This window comes from Geotrypetes seraphini, chromosome 6 (genome assembly GCF_902459505.1).
Source record: "Geotrypetes seraphini chromosome 6, aGeoSer1.1, whole genome shotgun sequence".
Taxonomy (NCBI): domain Eukaryota; kingdom Metazoa; phylum Chordata; class Amphibia; order Gymnophiona; family Dermophiidae; genus Geotrypetes; species Geotrypetes seraphini.
The window spans coordinates 59,282,254-59,302,481 of NC_047089.1; the positions used below are offsets into that span (position 1 = coordinate 59,282,254).

General features: G+C 41.7%; 1 protein-coding gene across 3 annotated transcripts in view; it reads left to right on the forward strand.

Annotated features, from left to right (window-relative positions):
• Window positions 1–2,772: 2,772 nt before the first annotated feature.
• Window positions 2,773–20,228, forward strand: part of NEK5 (NIMA related kinase 5) — a 70,662-nt gene continuing 53,206 nt past the window's right edge. Inside the window, exons 1-6 of one of the 3 annotated variants that reach the window (XM_033947614.1) lie at window positions 2,773–3,014; window positions 6,056–6,196; window positions 8,856–8,952; window positions 12,069–12,166; window positions 14,627–14,710; window positions 18,583–18,653. In XM_033947614.1, coding sequence (XP_033803505.1) covers window positions 6,080–6,196; window positions 8,856–8,952; window positions 12,069–12,166; window positions 14,627–14,710; window positions 18,583–18,653 — 467 coding nt within the window. In that variant the 5' untranslated portion in view covers window positions 2,773–3,014; window positions 6,056–6,079. Of the gene's footprint in view, window positions 3,015–3,059; window positions 3,247–6,055; window positions 6,197–8,855; window positions 8,953–12,068; window positions 12,167–14,626; window positions 14,711–18,582; window positions 18,654–20,228 lie in introns of those variants that run through there. The other 2 variants (XM_033947613.1, XM_033947615.1) reach the window with 2 other exon arrangements.

Sequence of the window (20,228 nt, forward strand, 5' to 3'; positions counted from 1 at the left end):
AGAAACAACCTACTCTACTCTTTATTCTCCCTGAAAATAACCAGATATCTTCTATAATCCACCTTCTATAACCCGCCTTGAACCGCGAGGTAATGGCGGAATAGAAATCCCTAATGTAATGTAATTTTGTTTACACCACAGTGCCAGCGGGGGTAGGAGAGGGCAAAGGGGGTGGGGTGGGTGAAGAGGTCACAAAATAAACCTGCCAGGACGTTTGAAAAACAAACAAACCAAAAAAAAATCCCAATTGGGCAGGCAAATCGAATTGAAAAATCGATTAAATAGGCTGAATTGAATTGCACATTTTTTCCCTGAATCGGCCAGCACTACTTTATATACACACAGCTCTCATTAACACGCAGAAGAATCTCCTTCTGTACAAACAGAGCCATTTGGGGGAGTAAGGGGGTCACAACTAAATTAAAATATTTTAATGCTATATTATTAGGGTTATATCACTTAAACAATAATGAAAAATTACAACAAAAAGAAAAAGTGATTTGTTCCAAATTTAAGGGGGGGCCTTTGCTTGTCTTATTGCGGCTAGGGTTACCGTACAGTATTTGTGAAGACACAAAAAAGGGACACATGGCCCCACCCCTTCTCTAGGCAGTTGCCAGCTGTGTGCAGTTAGGGCCATAGCAAGCTATAATTGCAATTATCCTGCTCTAGTTTCAGTGTTTCTAAAAACATGACCCATATCATACGGAACAAGCTTTTAATTGTTTACATGTATTGGCATGCACACCCTTTTCTCTCATTAAAAAATTAAACTTCTCATTACTAACTTCTCTGATCTATCCTCATACTCAAAAGTATCTGTACTTTTCCTTTTTTAAAAAGAGAATGCAGACCAGCTGCCCATTGCTTTTTTAGACCTTTTCCTTTTTAAGTAAATGTACAATAGCACAGCACAAGCGTTCCATGAGAAATACCAAAGGATCACCTTAGACTTATTTATTTGATTTTTTTTAGCCTGTCCTCCCAAAGTAGCTAAGAAAGGTTTACAAATCAGGTACTCTACCACTACTACTACTAATTATTTCTATAGAGCTAACAGATGCACACAGTGCTGCACAGAGTCACAAAGAATAAGAAAACAGCCCCTGCTTGAAAGAGCTTACAATCTAAAAAATTTATTATATTCTTGATACTGCCTATCGGAATTATCTGAGCAGTTTACAACATAATGTTCCAAATAGAGGAGAGACAAGAATGTAGAGAAGAAAAGTAGTAAGGGAAAAGAAGGCATGGAAGGGAGGAACTACAATTGATTGGAAAGAGCACTGGGGAAACAGGGATGGGAAGGCTAACCAGCTAAGTAACCACATAATGTTAGGACAGCAAAAATGATCTTTATTCCCCTTTTATGAAGCCGAGTTAGGCTTTAAAAAAAAAAAAAAAAAAATTGCTGGCCGCAGTGGTATTAGCTCCAGTCAACTTCATAGAGAATGACAAGGTGACAAAATTCATCACCATTCCCATTGCCGCAGGAAACCATCTCCATGTCATTCTTTAAGAAGAGAGGAAAGAATCGGTATAAATGGGCACAGCCACTGACCCTCAAGCCTTGCACTGAAGAATGCTGGTGTAGAAGGAATGAGGTTGAGATAGACACTAAAGAATGACACAGGATTGTTTCCTGAGGTTATCTACAGGCACAGAAACGGTGATGAATTTTGTCACCCTCTAGGAATTCTATGAGCGTCAGAGCTAATACCGCTGTGGCCGGCAATAAAAAAAGCCTAATGAAACTTCGTAAAAGGAAGTTTATGCAGAAATTAACCAGGTGCTGGTTTGAATGTTGGCCGACACCTGGTTAAAAATGACTAATGGAACCCATATATTCCATGACAGAAAGGAAGGGCGGGAGGAGGGGTTGGGACTTGTATTCAAACTTTTTGTAGTTTTACAACCACACTCAAAGCGATTTACATACAGGTACTAAAAGCATCCCCCGCCCATCTGTCCCGACAGGATTAGGTGACAAGGAGCAGCATAGGGTTTGAACCCACAACCTCAGGGTGTTGAAGCTGTAGCTCTAACCACTACAACAGACTCTCCTCGTGAGGTACTTTGTCAAATAAACTAGAAGCCCTCAGAGAGCGGCTCTAAAACCACAGAACAGAAACAGCCCACGAATTCTGAGGATCCTGGAAATCCTGGTTTTACCCAGACCCCACGAATTAATGGATCTGTAGAAGACAACAGACTCCAAGCTGAGCGGGATCGCAGAGCAGTTCTGAATTAGGAAAACCTGCGATGAGTAAAAGCAGAGAAAACGACGCCTTAGTTCCTAATCCACGAAGGATTCTAAAACCTGTATCTTATTTGCACGAACATCAAATCAAGCACTGCCCCTTCTTGACAGTACTCTGCTGGGCATGAATTCAGCAGTGCCTAAGGCCCCCGCAGCCCCACGGCTAGCCTTAAAGAACCAAAGTCTGCCTCTTGGGGGGGGGGGGGGGCTTTATGCGGGAACAGGTCTCCTTTGCTTCACCATGCCCGAGCCAGTTTACGGCCTCCCGCCACAAGCCGCTGAGCTAAGGTGGAGGAGGGGCCCGGCGAGCTGCCGGTTACTCAGCGAGTTGGCAACGTGCAACGGCGCTCCGTAGGGACGTGAGCCTTCATTGGCCGAGAGTGAAGCGAAAGCGCTGTCGCAAAGGGAGGGGGCTGAACTGTGCTGCTGGAGTTTCTAGGGGGCGGGGATTGCTGTCCTTTTTTTTTATTTACTGTACTACAGTAGTTTATTTTAAGCTGAACTACAGATCCCGGCATGCCGTCCAGGCTTCCGGGGACTTTCCTTCTCACGCTGCAGTCAGGGCAGTCTGTCCTTGGACTCTTCGAGAGAAGGGGACGCCGCTGCAGCCCTGGCAGCGCGCACGACGTTTGGAAGCCCTGCGCGGATCTCCGTCCCGCTCGGCCCCTGCTGCCTACAAGGCAATCGCGCGTCTTCTCAGGAGAAAAGCTAGGAAGTGAAGCAAACTGTGTTTGTGCAGCGTTCTATCTCCATGGTAACGGGGGCGGGGCAAGAGGGGGAGTGGGAGAAGAATGTGTGTCATTTGACATGATATTAAATTGCAAGCATTTAAGCCTATTGCAAACATATAAAAGTAAGGTCGAGGATAATTTTCAGACACTTTCCTGTTCGCGTAGTGTGAGCAATGTGGATTCTACAGATGACCATGGGAAATTGCAGTAGCAGTGATGTTGCACTGTGAGCAGGATAAGTTCAATTTTACTTTTGTAAGTAGAAGCAGAGTCTGCCTTTTGCTATTATTGCATTTTCAATGTGTTTTTGGAAATAAAAAAATTTAAATCTTAAAAGGAGATCGGTTGTGAGATCTTGGAGATTCAGCTGTACCTGATTGTTCATTTTTCTGGTTAGATTTAATGGGTGCATTGTAACAGGGATGGATGGAGGGTACTTGGAGAAAAAGATGAAACATAGAGAAAGAGAGGAGATGAAAGAAAGAAGACAAAAGAGAATCAGAAAATGGAAAAGAGACCGAGGGAAAGATCTACAAGAAGAATATAGGAAAAGAGACCAGAACAAATCCCATTAGAAAAATTAAAGGATAAAGCAACAAAACTACAACTAAAAAGCATCTTATTTTTAGTGATTAGAATATATCAACTTTGGAAACGTGCATGTTTTATGTCTTTGTATTTTGCTCAATATAGGACATATCTGTGAAGCTGAATGCTATGCTGTCAGTAGTTTCAGCCTGCCTCTTGGTGGACTTTATGTCAGACTAACAATGTACCACCCATCTGGGCAGCAGCAAATGGGCAGTATTGGAGGCGGAGGATTGGGTTTGATGTGACAACAGCAACAACATCGAACTTATACTGCGCAGAAAAAAGGCCCAGCAATCTAATTCTCTATTCTGCCACGAAAACTTGATGATTTTCATCAAGTCACTAATCCCTCCTTTTTACTAAACTGCGATAGTGGTTTTTAGCGCAGAGAGCCGTACTGAATACTGCACGCTGCTCCCAATGCTCATAGGAACTCTATGAGCATCAGGAGTAGCGCGGAGCATTCAGCGTGGCTCCCTGCACTAAAAACCACTATTGCGATTTAGTAAAAAGGGGGGGGGGGTAGGACTTGAGCATGAGTCGATGGCAACTAACAACAATAGGACAATATGTGTTTCTATTTTTTCTGCATTCCCCTTCTGAAAGAATCTGGTTTCTCAGTTTTTCCATTTCAGTTTTAAGTGTGTGCTTCTCATCCTGATTTTAGCCCTTTAGGCTGTATGAGATTTGGGTACAAGTGACTATAGTTAGGTCCATTTGTGTTATGCATGTGAAATATTCTGCTAGTTTGTGAATGGGGATCTGTAACAGACTGGCTTGTTTATTTTTCTACTAGGAAGTGTTGATGTTCTAGGTCCTGTGCTGCCTTTTCATTGGTAGGGTTGTTGCATTTTTTGAGTCGTGGGGGTTGGAGCAGTCGTGATACAATAAAATTTTTCAGAGGCCATTTTTGCAGGAATTTGTGTTCACAGTGTCAGATAGTGAAGAAGCTTGTGTTTCGGAGGTGACACCAGAGCTTGGATCAGAAATAAGCAAATGTTGACAAATACAAGTATATTTATTTATTTTAGTATTTATATACTACTTATAGCCTAAGTGGTTTACATTCAGGTACTCAAGCATTTTTTCTTATCTGTCCCAGTGGGCTCACACACTATCTAATGCACTTGGGGCAATGGGGGGATTAAGTGACTTGCCCGGGGTCACAAGGAGCAGCATGGGATTTGAACCCACAACTTCAGGGTGCTGTGGGTACTGGGTGCTGAGGGTCGCAATTTCCCTTACCCTCTTCTTTAGGCTTAGCCATGTTTTTAAAATTATTCTTTGTTACCCTCCAGATGTTTTTTCCCTAAATGTATCTTTATCTTCTTTAAAGATTGTAGTTCATCCCTCTCTCCTTTTGTATCGGTAATTATTTGTACGTTACATTGTACGTTTATTTGTATAAAATTGTTTCATTTTTTGTCTCCTAATTTTAAATTGTCATACGCATTGAAATACTTGAATTGTGTGTACAACCAACTTTTAATAAACTTGAAACTTGAAAACTTGATACAGGTTTTTTTTTCTTGAGTTTGTTTTAAATTTGTTTTACAAACAGTATTATTATATAAGTGAAACATCAAAGCATTCCAATGATAGTCTCACATGAGGAGGAGAGGTGGGTAAGGTGAAAGACAAAAAGGGTTAGGTGGGTGAAAGAGAGAGATATGGGTAGGTATAAGAAGGTGACAAAGCAGTACAGTGTAATGTGATAGAAGACCAAGGTCTTTGTTGAGCCTTGTCTGGTGGTTGTCAAAATATTTTATCATTTTGATGTCAAAAGTCTTATACATTCCTGGATTGTCTTAAAATTTCCTTTTAGTATTCTTACCATAAAATCATTGATCCAGTGTTGTGGGTTTTTAAAGTGTTGCCCACAGAAGTGATATCCTGGTTGACACTGCAATTTTTAATATGATATCTATGTAAATTAATCCTAGTTTTTAGTATCTAGCTTGTTTCTCCAATGTAGCACCCTTTGTTACACTTTTTGCATTGCGTGATATATAGCATATTGGAAGGTTAGCATGTGAAAGATTCCCTAATGCTGAATGTTTTTTTTCCCTTGTGAATTACTTTGAGCCCCACAGTGTGGAGTTCTGTGAAATGTGTTGGAACAGTTTTCATCTTGGTATGTTTAGTGATATGTGATATTCTCTTCCTTGTGAGTTTGTGTTGGGAGTTTTTGTTTTAGATTAGATGACTGTCGGAAGGCGAATGTGGGTGGAACTAAGACTATTTCGGCAATTCATCCTCCTCTACTAGTGGTTGTAGGTCTTTTATAATTTTTCTCAGTTTTTACAGCTTTGGGTTGTATATCACCACCAGAGGGATTCTTTCGTTGTTGTTTTTTTTTTTTGACTTTGTACTGTAATAGGTTTTCTGGCTGTTACAGAAAACATCGTAAGTGGTTGTTAATCCATTGTTGTCTGGCTGAAGCAGGTTTTTTTGTCTTTTTTTTAAATTTCAGGTTGTGTTGGAAAGCTGAGCAATAATGGATAATTACGATATTATTAAGATGATAGGAGAAGGATCTTTTGGAAAAGCATTCCTGGTGAAGAGGAAATCTGATGACCTCCAGTGTGTTATCAAGGAAGTCAACCTCACAAAGGTAAAATGAAGGAACTCTGTGCAGTGAGTTATTACCAAAGAGAGGTGAATAATATAGGGCTCCTTTTATGAAGGTGCGCTAAGCGTTGTAGCACACGCACCGGATTAGCATGCGCTAGCCGAAAATCTACCGCCTTCTCAAAAGGAGGTGGTAGTGGCTAGCGCACACGTCAATTTAGCACATATTATTCCACGCGTTAAGGCCCTAACGCGCCTTCGTAAAAGGAGCCCATAGTCTCCACTCGATTGACCTAGTTGTACTCGAATGTCATTTTCAAACCTACACTGACTCTGAATTATACCCTAAGCTTGGTCAACAGATATTCACAAGATTTATGCTCTTAACTTTAGGGCCGTTTTATTAAAGCTTAGTGCACACTGAGGCCCTGATTCTACAAACTTCGTCTAAGTCCTAGGCAGGTCAGGATTAATTCGTCGAGGGCCCCTAGGCACACAAGTACATTGGGCCCCCCTGCCCCACCCCCTCCCACCATGTGCCCAGGTAGGAACAGGAAGCTGCGTCAGAGGGAAGCTTTGGGCAAGCAGCACCGCTTGCACAATTACAGTTCCTGTTGCTTGCTTGTCTTATTTTACATCGATGTGGGGGGGGGGGGGGCGTGTTACTGATCGGGGTGGGGCCCACGTTGCCAATCAATGCTGGAGGGACCCATTACCGTTTGGAAAAATCAATGTTGATGACCTCCTTCATCGGGCCCCCCCTGACCATTTTGGGCGCTAGGCACATGCCTACTTGGCCTATTGGTTAATCCTGCCATGGTCCTAGGCGCTGTTTGGTGAAGTTGTCAGTCAACTACTGGGTGTCGTTTATAGAATTGTGCCTAGTGGCACCAAACAGTGGCATAGTAAGGGAGGAAGGGGCGGACCACCCCATGCACCGTCTTGGTGGGGGGCACTGGCCCCTTTCCACCCCCTACACCAATGGTTCCCAACCCTGTCCTGGAGGACCACCAGCCAGTCTGGTTTTTGGGATAGCCCTAATAAATATGTATGAGAGAGATCTTCATATAATGGAGGTGATAGGCATGCAAATCTGCTCCATGCATATTCATTAGAGCTATCCCGAAAACCCGACTGGCTGGTGGTCCTCCAGGACAAGGTTGGGAACCACTGCCCTACACTATGCTCACACCCTTCCCTCTATACCTCTTTAAATCTTCTCCAGTGCGAGCAACTACTGCAGTCTGCTGCCTGGAAGGAGTGGGGGTGTGGAGAGGAGGGTGCGAGAGGGCACTTCCTACCCTTGCTATGCCACTTACGCCTAATCATTCTTAGGCACTGGTAGGCATTGAATGCTTAGGTGCACTGCCATTTAGGCCAGGGTTTTCTTGTCCTAAATGATTGCATGCCGCCAGCCCACAAGCCTTCCCCCTGACGTCGAGGTGGGGGGGAAGGCTTGTTGGCCGGTGGCGTGCAATTGCTGCACGAGCCTGGCCCTTACCTACCTGGAGTTGTGGCATGGGATAATTAAATGGAGCTGGCGATTGTTGGTATTATACACCAGCACGATTGCGAGCTATGTATGGGAATGGATTGGATAAATGTTGAAGAGGATGTGTAGAAGTAGGCACTTTTGAACAAATTTGGTGGTATTGTACTAAAGCACAGGTTTATTGGAATAAAGTAATTTCCTTTATTGAGGAAGTTCTTGGTATTTCGATCTCTGAGACCATGGAGTGGTTGAATAAGGGGCCAGACGCCCTGCCTTTGAAACATCAGAAATGGATACATTTGATAATTACAGCAGGACAACTTGTTCTGGCATCTGCCTGGAAACAATTAGATTTACCAGTGCTACGAGTATTATTGGTTAAAGTTCAATAAATACAACAGATGTCTAAATTAACTGCCCTTCGGAGAAATCAGTTACAGAATTATAACACCATTTGGAGTGCATATGAAATTTGGATTAATTCCCAAAATGATAGTTCCAATTGATCTTTGATATATAATCTTTTGCCCACATTTTATGAATCCCCTGCACACATCTTCCACTGGGGTTGGGAGGAGTGGATTGTGGTATGGGAGGTTGGAGATATATTAGACATCATAGATAATTAAAAAAAATCTTAGTATTTATTATGAAATAAGATATATATTGAATCAATGTATTGTTTTGTATACAACTGTATAAGTTAGATGTTTTTAAATTGCATTATTTTTCAATAAAATAATTTTTTTTTTTAAAAAGGAGCTGGCGGGTGGCGGGCGGGCGGCAGGCAGCTGGTGGGTTGCGGCGGCGGGGGTTCTAAAATAAGTCCAGATGTATATTCCCTGACTGAACACAATAACTGGGCTGTGTGAGCCAGGAGGAAGATATACAATAGGGGAAATATCTATGGGTCATTGTGAAAGTTCATGATGCCATAGCCCAAGAGAAGCTGGTTCTGATTGAGTTGGAAGCACTACAAAGAAGAAAACTGCTAGATAAAAAAATCCCATTCTCAGTTACATATATATAACTGTTGTCCTTGATTAATAACTTACCTGAAGCCATTTTGACCTTTTACCACTTTACTGCACATACTGTACAAATCATGGTAGTATGAAGCTCAACCAAGTTCTTCAGTCACTGATAAATGTATGATAGTTACTGATTAAATTTGGTCAAACTGACAGTGATGTATTGTTACCTTTCTTAGATGCCATTAAAAGAAAAAGAAGCATCTCGTAAGGAGGTTATTCTGTTGGCCAAAATGAAGCACCCGAATATTGTTACTTTCCATGTTTCCTTTGAAGGTTTGTTGACTTGGAGCCGTTAAATGCAGATCTGTGCATAATGAGCTAAAGTTATTGGAAGAGCAGAAGACTTCACTTTTGGATCGACTGATCCTGGGATGTTTGGAAGCTAGCAAGGAGCAAAATAATTGAATAGGCTAGAGCTGCCATAGATGTTTTTGACCTTAATTCTAAGTATAATTTTCAAGATTATAACTAATATGGATCACGGTTATTTACACGACCATCTGTTTCAATATTTGCCATCTCAAAGGGCATAGCTACTGTTGAGCAAGCCTGGCAAAATGCCCAGGGCTGCCCAAAGATAGGGACAACCTGAAATTGCACCCCTTCCTCTCCTCTTCCCTCTACCCACCCTGTACCCAGATTTGGCTGTCTCATCACCTTCTCCTTCCCATGTGTCTACACAGATTCAGCATCTGCCTACCCATTCCATCCCCCCCTCCCCCAGCTGGTCTTCCAAACACGCTAGCAAATCACGGCAGAAGTAGTATTGAAAGACGCTCTGTCTTGCAAGGCCTTTCCTCTGCCCTGACCCACCCACATGAAGCTGTGGCAAAGGAAAGGCCTGATTAGACAGAGCAGCTTTCAGCACTGCCTCTGCCATGGCCCATTGCAGTGTTTGGAGGACCAGTGGGGCACAGTTAGACAAATGCCAAACCTGGGCATGAAGAGAGGAGGGTGTAGAGATGCTGGATTCAGGTGTAAGTAGGGAGAGTAGAAGGAATATATATATATATATATAGAGAGAGAGAGAGAGAGTGAGAGCAAGAGAGACTGGGAACAAAGAAGTAGGGGAAGAGAGGGAGAGAGATGCTGGATCTGGAAGTTGGAGAGCTGAGGGAAGGGGGAGAGAGAGAGACCTTGAACATAAGAAGAGTGAGAGATGGGACAGATGCTGAACATGGGGGGTACAGAGGGAAGAGAGAGAGAGAGAGACTGGACTGGGGGAGAGACACTGACCCAACAGAGAGAGGGAGACAGAAGGAGATGCCAGACTGCAGAAGGTGGATGGGGGATCAGGGGATACAGGAGGAAGGGAATGAAAGAGAAGCCAGTGAAGGGGGACAGGGACACAAACGATGGAGCAAAGGGACAAGAACGTAGAGGAGATACACTGGACAGGTTGGATAGAGACACACAAGAAAGATGGATGGTAAACATAGAGAAGAAATGTCAAAAGGACAGGAGACCCTGGAGGGAGTTCAGAAAAAAATGGAGAAAATCAGAAGAGACATGAGGACCAAAGCAACTCAGACAACAAAGGTAGAAAATAATTTTTTTTTTCCTGAAATTATTAATTATAATATGTCAGCTTTGGGAAATGTGCATCCTTCCTCCCCTCCCCCACCCCCCACCCCTCCAGGGTTCCCACTACCTTGGGAGTGATGGTGTTATAGAGGGGCCCATCTCAATTTTTCAGCCCAGGGTCCTTTCAGTCCTTGCCATGTTACTAGCCATCTCATACATTAAGACCAGACTGAAATGTCTTTGCAGTTTCCTTGCTTTCTGAGATGTGACCAGTGAAGACAAGGCTGAGTGCCTTCTCTTTGTAGAATTGCCCTGCACATGTACCTGTGCTAATTGTTATGTAAAATGCAGTAAATAACTTTTTGGTGTGATAATTTCAGAAGACATGCTGGCCGTGCCCCCCAACATACAGCCTTTACACTCACCGCTGTGAAGCTTTGTTGTTAAAGAGTGATATAAGTGAAAATATTTACTGTATTTTTAGTAAAAAGAACCCTTACCATGTTATTGGCTGATATATTTGCCATGTAATAAATATTTGTTCTGTGCACTACTTGCTGGCCATGTCCCCCTCCCCGGTAGTGGAGCTAGCACATCCTGTGGTAATTTTGCATTTAGAAGGAAAAGAACCAAAGATCCCACAAATTACAAAGTTTAAGAACAAAACATAGTGGAAATGATCAAAAAATGAGGAAGGGAAATCAAAAAACTGGAAAGTCCTTTATTGGAATAGGGTGAATATAGACAATTTAGCACGGGCTGTGTTTTGGCATTAGCACCTGCACCTGGACTCCATAAGTATTGTGATGATGTAAATGTGGTAACTGGTAAAAAAACCCAAATAGATGCAATTTTCCAATTCAATAAGGTTAAGAAACAAATAGAGTGATAATTTAATGAACTAGATGGAAGGAACAAATCCCAATTACAGGAACTGAAAGCCTTAGCATGACAGCATGATCAATCTAGTATAAATATGCCGAAACACGGTCCATGTCAAGTCTGTGGGCTCCTTTTATGAAGGTGCATTAGGGCCTTAACGCGCGGAATAGTGCGCACTAAAATGCCACGCTCGCTAGCCGCTACCGCTTCCTCTTGAGCAGGCAGTAGTTTTTTGGCTAGCGCGCACTAATCCAGTGCGTGCACTAAAAACACTAGCGCACCTTTGTAAAAGGAGCCCTATATGTATTCACCTATCTGGAATTGATATGTTTTATTCCAGTAAAGGGCGTTAGTGCACATATATTATAAAAATGAGGAAACCCCCCCACCCCCCCAGCTTTTCCCCAGTTGCATTAAAAATGGGGTTAACATGCAGGAAAGACCCATGTAAGGGCTTGCTTAGCCCACTTCTTAGCACAGCTTGGTAAAAGAGCTCCTAAGTTTTGCTCCTAACATGTGGTCAGTGCAAAAATTAACCACACTTTAGGAAAAAGGCCCCAAAATGTTCAGGCGCTCTTTTTATATTATCTTCTTTTGTGGTTTCATTATTGTACTTTGCATTTACATTTTTATCTTTTTGTGCTTGTGATTATTTTATCATGTATATTTTTATACATGGGTTTTGTTGGAATTTTTTTTTGTATATTTTTATACATGGGTTTGGTGGATTTTTTTTTTTTTTTTTTTAAATTTTTAATTCCTTTCTGCCTTCAGCACTGGTTTTAGAATCTTACAAATGCCAGAATTTAAATTACTTTTAAATTAAATTCTATTACATTTTAGTTTAGGGTGGTGGTGGTGATGGTATTGTTTTGCAGTGACCAGTAGAAGTGAAAAAAAAATTATCTAGAAAACGTGCTAATAGAGCACTGTTAAATTACTGAGGTTTAAAATAACCTTCAAATTGAGCAATTTCTTCACAGAGAAAAACAAGCTATATATCGTTATGGAGTACTGTGATGGGGGTGATCTGATGAGAAGAATTAATATGCAGCGCGGAGTATTGTTTGATGAGGATCGGGTAAGGGACTGCTTCCTAAAGAATAACATATAACTAATCAGTTCCTTGAGAATGTGGAATATTTAAACTGGGAAATCTTTTCACATTCATAATTGCTTGGAACAACCATTTCCTTTTCTCTGACAGACATCTTTCCATTTTAGTTATTGTGTACTACTCACCATTAAAGGCTTTTTAGTGGTTCTTTACTAAGCAGATCAATATAATTTACTTATTTATTCATTCAATTTTCTATACCGTTCTCTCAAGAGAGCTCAGAATGGTTTACATGAATTTATTCCGGTACTCTCACCTTTCCTCCAGAATATACATATTGAGATCTTTAAGGTTGTCCCCCATATGCTTTATGATGAAGACCACCGACCATTTTAGCAGTCACCCTCCGAACCAACTCTATCCTGATTATATTTTTCTGAATGTATGGTGGTGTGGTTTGGGCTAAAATATGCACATGTGTTCCCCATTTTAGAAAGGGAATGCATCGTATGTCATAAGAACATAAGCAGTGCCTCTGCTGGGTCAGACCAGAGGTCCATCATGCCCGGCAGCCCGCTCATGCGGCGGCCCATCAGGTGCAGGACCTGCATATTAATCCTCTATCTATACCCTTCAATCCCCTTTTCTTTCAGGAAAACATCTAATCCTTTCTTGAAACCCAATACCGTACTTTGTCCTACCACATCCTCTGGAAGCACATTCTAGGGGTCCACCACCCTCTGGGTGAAGAAGAACTTCCTAGCATTGGTTCTGAATCTGTCCCCTATTAATTTATCCGAATGCCCTCTCGTTCTTGTAGTCTTCTAAGGTTTGAAGAATCTGTCCCTCTCCACTTTCTCTATGCCCTTCATGATCTTGTAAGTCTCTATCATGTCCCCTCTAATCCACATGCAAGTCTTGATATATCAGTGTTAGGATTTACTGCTGCTCCCTTGCACACATAGGGCTCCTTTTACTAAGGTGCGCTAGCAGTTTTAGTGCGCGCTGAAGATTAGCACGCGTTAACCCTGTGCTACACGAAAAATACAAAGGCAAGCTCTATGGAGGTGTTAGCGTGTAGTGCGCGCTAAAACCGCTAGCGCATCTTTGTAAAAGGAGCCCATAGATTTGTAAAAATTGCTAATTTGGGCCAGTCCTTTACATGGGGGGGGGGGATTACAAGCATTCTTTCCTTTTATTCCCTGGTGCTTATTTCCCCCATCCAATTTAAAAACAAATAAGGATTTTGAGGCCTCTGTTGTTAATCCACTGCATGGTAGGCATACCTTTGTAGGTGGAGGCATAACTTAATGGTTAGAACAGCACACTGAGAACCAAGGATTCTTGATTCAATTTCCACTGTGGCTCCTTGTAATCATGGGTAAGTCTCTTAACCTTCTATCGACTCGGTATAAATGTAGATCAGGATATTAACTAGTATACCTGAATGTGACAAAAAAAATTCCATTCTGCATTCACACATACCCTGGTCAAACAATGGGTATTTGGCTGGAGTCAGGGTTTTAATGATACATTCAAGGACTTTGGGCTAGATTCACTAAGCCCACGGATCCGATCTAATCCGTGAGTGATCTGATCCGTGGCTGGGGGGGGCTGATTCATGAAGTGTCCCCATGCAGATTATTGCAGTCGGAGGTACGACCCAAACCAACCACACGGATTGCTGAAGAGTGATCCTGATACATGTGCAGGCCATCTTCATTGCCTGAAGATGGTCTGTACATGCGCTTTCTCTCCGTGCTTTTTTTTTTTCTGCCTTTTAGCTTGTTTTGTGCAGTTTTTTTTTTTACTTGCTGTGTTTTTAACTCGCGGGTTAAACGGACTGCACTGCGGCATTTTCTGGATGTTAACAGAACACGCTGTAGTGCAGCCCCGCTTTAACCCGCGGGTTAAAACCACGGAGCCAGGGCGGCAAGAGCTGGAGAACTGGGGCAGAGAGCAGGGTTTTTGCACATGCGACTGGTCTTCAGCAGTCGCTTGTTTTTCAATTGGCCAGCCCAGTCCGTGTGCCTGAAAATGTTTTGTGAATCACTGCTGGCTACATTTGCATACCATTTCCCCTCATTTGCATGCATGAATCAGATTGATTTGGAGGTTGATCGGCACCAAGGGGGTCGGTACACGATCGCAAACACAATCGGTGGGCTTAGTGAATCTAGCCCTTTGTTACACCCTGATTTTTTTGTTTTTGTTATTGATTGTTGGGGGGGGGGGTTCCCCCATCTTGGATTGAAATCCCTAAGACATTGCTTGAGGGCGAGGACCCCAGTGTTCAGTAACATTATGAATGTAACTCAAAAGGCTCAATTTCTTTTTCATATGATCTGTGATTATAACCTCTTTTTTTTTTTTTTTTTTTTTAACCATTGCATATTGCCCTCTGGTTTGCTCCCTGTAAATTCTGCTTGAAACAGCAGTTACCTTCATGCACTAACAGTGCATTTTTACTCTCTTGAATGATAGATCCTGGGTTGGTTTGTGCAGATCTCCTTAGGACTGAAGCATATTCACGACAGGAAGGTCTTACACCGGGACATAAAGGCGCAGGTAGTAAACATGTGCTTCTGAATGAATTAAACACAGTGGGCATGATTTTCTAAAACTTTTCCCCTGTTTTGTGTCTACAGAAATGCAGCATGATTATTACTCTAGCACTGTCAGCTACAGTATGTGATCTAATATTGTTAACACACTATTTTATTGTAGGTCCTATTTTATCCAGTAGGACCTAATTACTTAATGTGCATGAGCATTTTTAGCATGTTACTCATAGTAATTCTAGCTCAGTAGTTCTCAGTTCAGGACACACCTAATCATTCAGATTTTCAGGATATCCACAATTACTATACATGAGATAAATCTACTTTAGAGCCTAACTGAAACCAGGATCTTCCATTTCTTTCGAAACTAAATCTGCTACCACTTAGATTTGGTTGAAACAAAGACAAAAACTAAACTGGGCCCTCTCTTGGACTCACCTGCTGGCATTAACCCCCTTGCAAACCTTCTCCCCAGTGCCCGACAACAGTTCCTACGCGGCCCTACTGTGACATTGGTGGGTAGTGGGCGCAGTAGGATTGTCTAGAAAAGCCTAAAGTTGGAAAATCTGTGCAAATTGAAGCATTTCCCATGAATTTGATTGTGCTTAATCAGAAAATAATTTTAAAACATTTTTAAACCCATCCTGGGGTTGCTCAAAGCCACTGATTTCATAAAGCTCTGTTTTTCTTCAAATTTGCTATTATTCTTGCTTAATGAAGCAAATTTCTTGGTGTTACAGCTGTAACTTTTTTTTAATGTTTTCACACTCGGCAATGATACATTGATAAAAATACATTTTATGCAAAAAAATCTAGCAGTATTTTATTAAATAAACCTTCAATAGCTGCACTTCATTGTGGAAAATAAGAGATTTAACATACTTTGCTAATAGCTAAATACATACACTTTGGAGTAGTCATCTACCAATGGTGTTCCAAACACTCAAGCATTCAGGCCCAGGTTCTATAAGCGGTAGTGGTGGCCGCCTAAAAACAGCCACCAATTATAAAATTGCGGCTTCGTGAAAGGTAGGTTCCAGAAATGTAGATCAGGGTTTTCAAGGCCTACATTTTTGACACTTACCTTTCACCTGAATCGCAGCTACAGTGACTTTAGGCATCGTAAAGCACCTCCTTAGACATGATACAGGTGCCTACATAAAAAAAGCTGTTATTCATTTTTAAATAGTGATTTCCATTTAAGTTAGGCACCTAACTTAAGGCACTGTTTTATACAATCTGGGCCTCAATGTTTTCTTGAGATAGTCAGGATTAGAGAATGACATGGGGACAAATTTGTTCCCATCCACACAGGAATTTAATTTCCTGGTCCCATCCCTGCAAGTTCTGTCACTGTCCCTGTTCCTGCTCAATTCCTGTAAGTTCTGTCTTAACTGCACAAGCCTCAAACATTTATGATTTTAAACTGTTTGAGGCTTGGGCAGATGAGGATGGAACTTGCAGGAATGGGGCAGGGACAGGAAAAGAGCTTGCAGGGATGGGGGAAATTTTGTCCCTGGGTCATTCTCTAGTCAGGATAAAACCTGCAATGTTGGTCAACTCCTTGCAACAAGGCCTCATGCTGCCAGTGGCAAAGTCAGTTATCAGTTTAACTCCTCGCTTGGCCATATCGTCATTAACAAGTGTTTGGAATGCTATTGGTAGATGACTACATCAAAGCGTACATGTTTAGCTATTAGTGAATTTCTGTTATTTTCTCCAATAAAGTGCAGATATTAAAAGTTCATATAATAAAATACTGCCAGATTTCTTGCATAGAATGTTTTTTATTCATTATTTGATGACAGGAGACTGTTTCTCTATTCTTTCGTGGTTGCAATACTGTATTAGTGGGGTTCTAAGGAATCTGAGCATAAGCATAGTGGAGCCTCTAGTGTTATTTCTGTAATAATTCATTGCTCTTTTTCAGTAAAACAGACTTGACATAAAGGGGGATATTCTATAAACTGCATCTAAGTCAGGGGTGTCAAAGTCCCTCATTGAGGGCCGCAATCCAATCGGGATTTCAGGATTTCCCCAATGAATATGCATGAGATATATTAGCATACAATGAAAGCAGTGCGTGCAAATAGATCTCATGCATATTAATTGGGGAAATCCTGAAAACCCAACTGGATTGCGGCCCTTGAGGAGGGACTTTGATACCCCTGATCTAAGTTAATTGAGAAATGTCTTTTTAAAATGGTGAAAAACGGTAAAAATAAAGCACCTATTGGCACCTAAATAAAAGGTGCCAGAGTCACGCCTATGTAGGTTATTTACGGCACATAGGGGCCGAAATAGGCACCGTTCAGCGCGATTCAAGTAAAATTGGGTGCTGTTTAGTGAATCGCGCTGAGCGGCACCTATTTTGGAGGCGCCCAATAAATAAGCCAGCTCTAAGCACAACTAAAAGTTAGGCGGCCATGCGAGCGCTTAAGCACGCTTAAGAGTAGCGATTCTGTAACAAGGTGCCTAACATGAAGCCAAGCCCACGCCTAACATGCATAGCGCCTATTTTTTTGAAGGCCGCCTAAATTTTTTGAGGCACCTTGTTACAGAATCGCGCTTTCTTGATAAGTTCCTATGTTTCAACCAGTGCTGATTAAAAAGCTTAATTGAGCTTGTTATTCAATTTAGATAGGCGCTTATCTAGTTGGGCGCCACCAAAATAGGTGCCTAACTTTAGGCGTTGGTTACAGAATTTGGGCCTTAATGCTACAATGGGCATGGCCAACATCAGAAGTGGTGTTAGGCACTGTAAAGTGCCTATGTAGGCGTGATTCATTGCATACCTAGACATTGGAAATATAGGTCCGGAAAACTCTGTCCTACATTTCCAGTGCCTTTCTGTCCTGGACACGCAATTTTCTCTACAACATGATTGACATGTGATCGGCAACCGCTTTTTAGGCACAGATACCAATGCCATATAGAGAATCCAGGCCAAAATGTCTTTATCAATGTATCTTTGCTGAGTATGAGAACATAAGTCATAGCTATAATATCATTACATTTAGAAACATAGAAACATGACAGCAGATAAAGACCAAATGGCCCTTCTAGTCTGCCCATCTCTCTGAGAGATCCCACGATAGAAACATTGAAACATGACGGCAGATAAAGACCAAATGGCCCATCTAGTCTGCCCATCATTGCTCCATTAAGCAAAAATAGCAAATTATATAAAGCTCTGATTTTTTTAAAATTAGAGGCTTTGAGCAACCCCAGGATGGGCTTTAAAAAATTTTTTTAAATTATTTTCTGATCAAACACAATCAAATTCTTTGGAAAAACTTCAATTCACACAGTTTTTCCAACTTTAGTTTTTTTCTGGATAATCCTAGGGCACAGGAACGATCCCTACTAACTCTGCACACAGCCGGCTTCTTCTTCAAAATAGTTTCCGAGACTTCCTGCAGCAATCCCATAAGAGTGTTGTGAGATGTCCCATGAGCCATATTGAGATTGTTCCTGCTTCCACTAGACCACCAGGGTTTCTTAAAGTAGACCCAGGAATGGCTTATGGGTGATAGGGCAGTCTGGAAGAGGGGAGGGTGGGAAGGGATTGCAGTAGGGGTGGGGAGGAAGAGAGAGTTTTGGTTCAGCTGACAATCCACTGCCATTTATGACTAAAACTTGAACCTGGATTTCAGATTGGTTATGGTGCCAAATCCCAAAACAGAATTGAAATTCGGTCAGCCTCTACTCTGCATATAGTAGAGATAAATGTGCATGTAATATCTCATACATATTCATGTAGGTATCCTGAAAACCTGACAGCTAGATGTGTCCTGAGGACTGGGAGAGACCTCCTGTTCTATCTGTATGTAGTACCAGTTGGAAATGCCACCTTAACAAATGTTTCTATCTCTGCAGAATATTTTTCTTTGCAATAATGGACTGTTAGCAAAACTTGGAGACTTTGGTATAGCAAGAGTTTTGAACAAGTAAGTATTTTTTTGTCTTTGTGTGTCTTATTCTTTTATCCAGAAATTTAATGTTTATATTTTTTATTTTATTGTCTGAATTTTGTTGCAGGGTTTATACTTCAGTTTCAGTTATTCTCTTTGAGCCTGGGGCTTTTAATAGGAATCAGAGAGGCATCAGGGGGGTAAAGAAGGTATTTGGATTCAATGACAAATTCAGTCTCAATTTTTTTTTTTTCATTTTTCATGTGGTTGAGCTACATAACTAAGCATGCCTGCCTTGGACTATATTTTGGAATTACTCACAGACATTCCCTACTACCTGTATATTTTATGTAAGAAAAAATTGGTGTTGTGTGCCTGGTAAGTAAAGTAAGACAATTTAATTGTTAGAAACGTGCTATTTGCAATGTGCTTATATATAAAACAAGGACCTATTATTCCACACAGGGAAAAAACCAGTATAGGCTGAGACTCCTTTATTCTTACCCCTTACATACCCAGAGCTGAAGGAGGAATGGTCATCATAGAAATAAATTATACATATGGAGCTACTATCATAGGCCTCAAGGCCTATTTAACAGTATCCATGGACCCAAACCTACAAAAGTGTTGAATAAAAGTAAGCATCCAGAATCCATTTCTATCATTAAACTTGGACAGGCAGATCCTCAAGTATCAAGAAATGCAGTCCAAGGATAAAAAAAATGTGCCAGATGGATACAAAAATACTTCCCATGATTTTGGGTGCCACAGGTATGATTAAAGGAATTTCCAAGCACCCTGGATAAGTTATCTATATGTGTTACAAACTCCTAGAAGGAAGCTTTTTTTTGTATAACGCAACTACTACGATGAGTGCTCTTAATAAATTAGAGGGACTGAAGTCATACTTAGGAATGAAAATCATTACTGTCAGGGTATGCACAGAACTAACCCATTTGGAGACACTGCCTCAGTGAGCTTACTGAGATAAACTTCTACATGAGAAATCCCAGTGTTGATAGCTGAAGGCATGCTGCCAACTTCTGCATTAAGGAAGCAGAGCGAGGAGAAAGGGAGTGGCTCAATCGTTGTATTTATTTGGCTGGCAGAGCTTTGGCGTCCCTACCAGCAAAGGTAAAGAGGTGCTGCAATTCTGGAGGGGGCCCAAGCCCAAAGTTCCTCCCAAGGCTACACCCCTGCCATATTCTTGACTTGGTGATCGGCAAAGGGGTCCACATCTTTGAACACAAGGCTGGTGGCATTGAGATAACATCCCTGCCATGGACAGATCATTTTGTAACCAAATTTTCTATAAAGGATACCAAAAATATAGGGGTCTGAAAGTTTGGAAAGGAAATTCAAGACATTAGAAATCTGATTGCTGAGAATTTTTTGGGAATCCTTGTCCTACACCAGGGGTGGGCAACTCCGGTCCTCAAGGGCCAGAATCCAGTCGGGATTTCAGGATTTCCCCAATGAATATGCATTGAAGCAGTACATGCAAATAGATCTCATGCATATTTATTGGGAAAATCCTGAAAACCCGACTGGATTCTGGCCCTCGAGGACCGGAGTTGCCTACCCCTGTCCTACACCCATGTGATGAAAAGT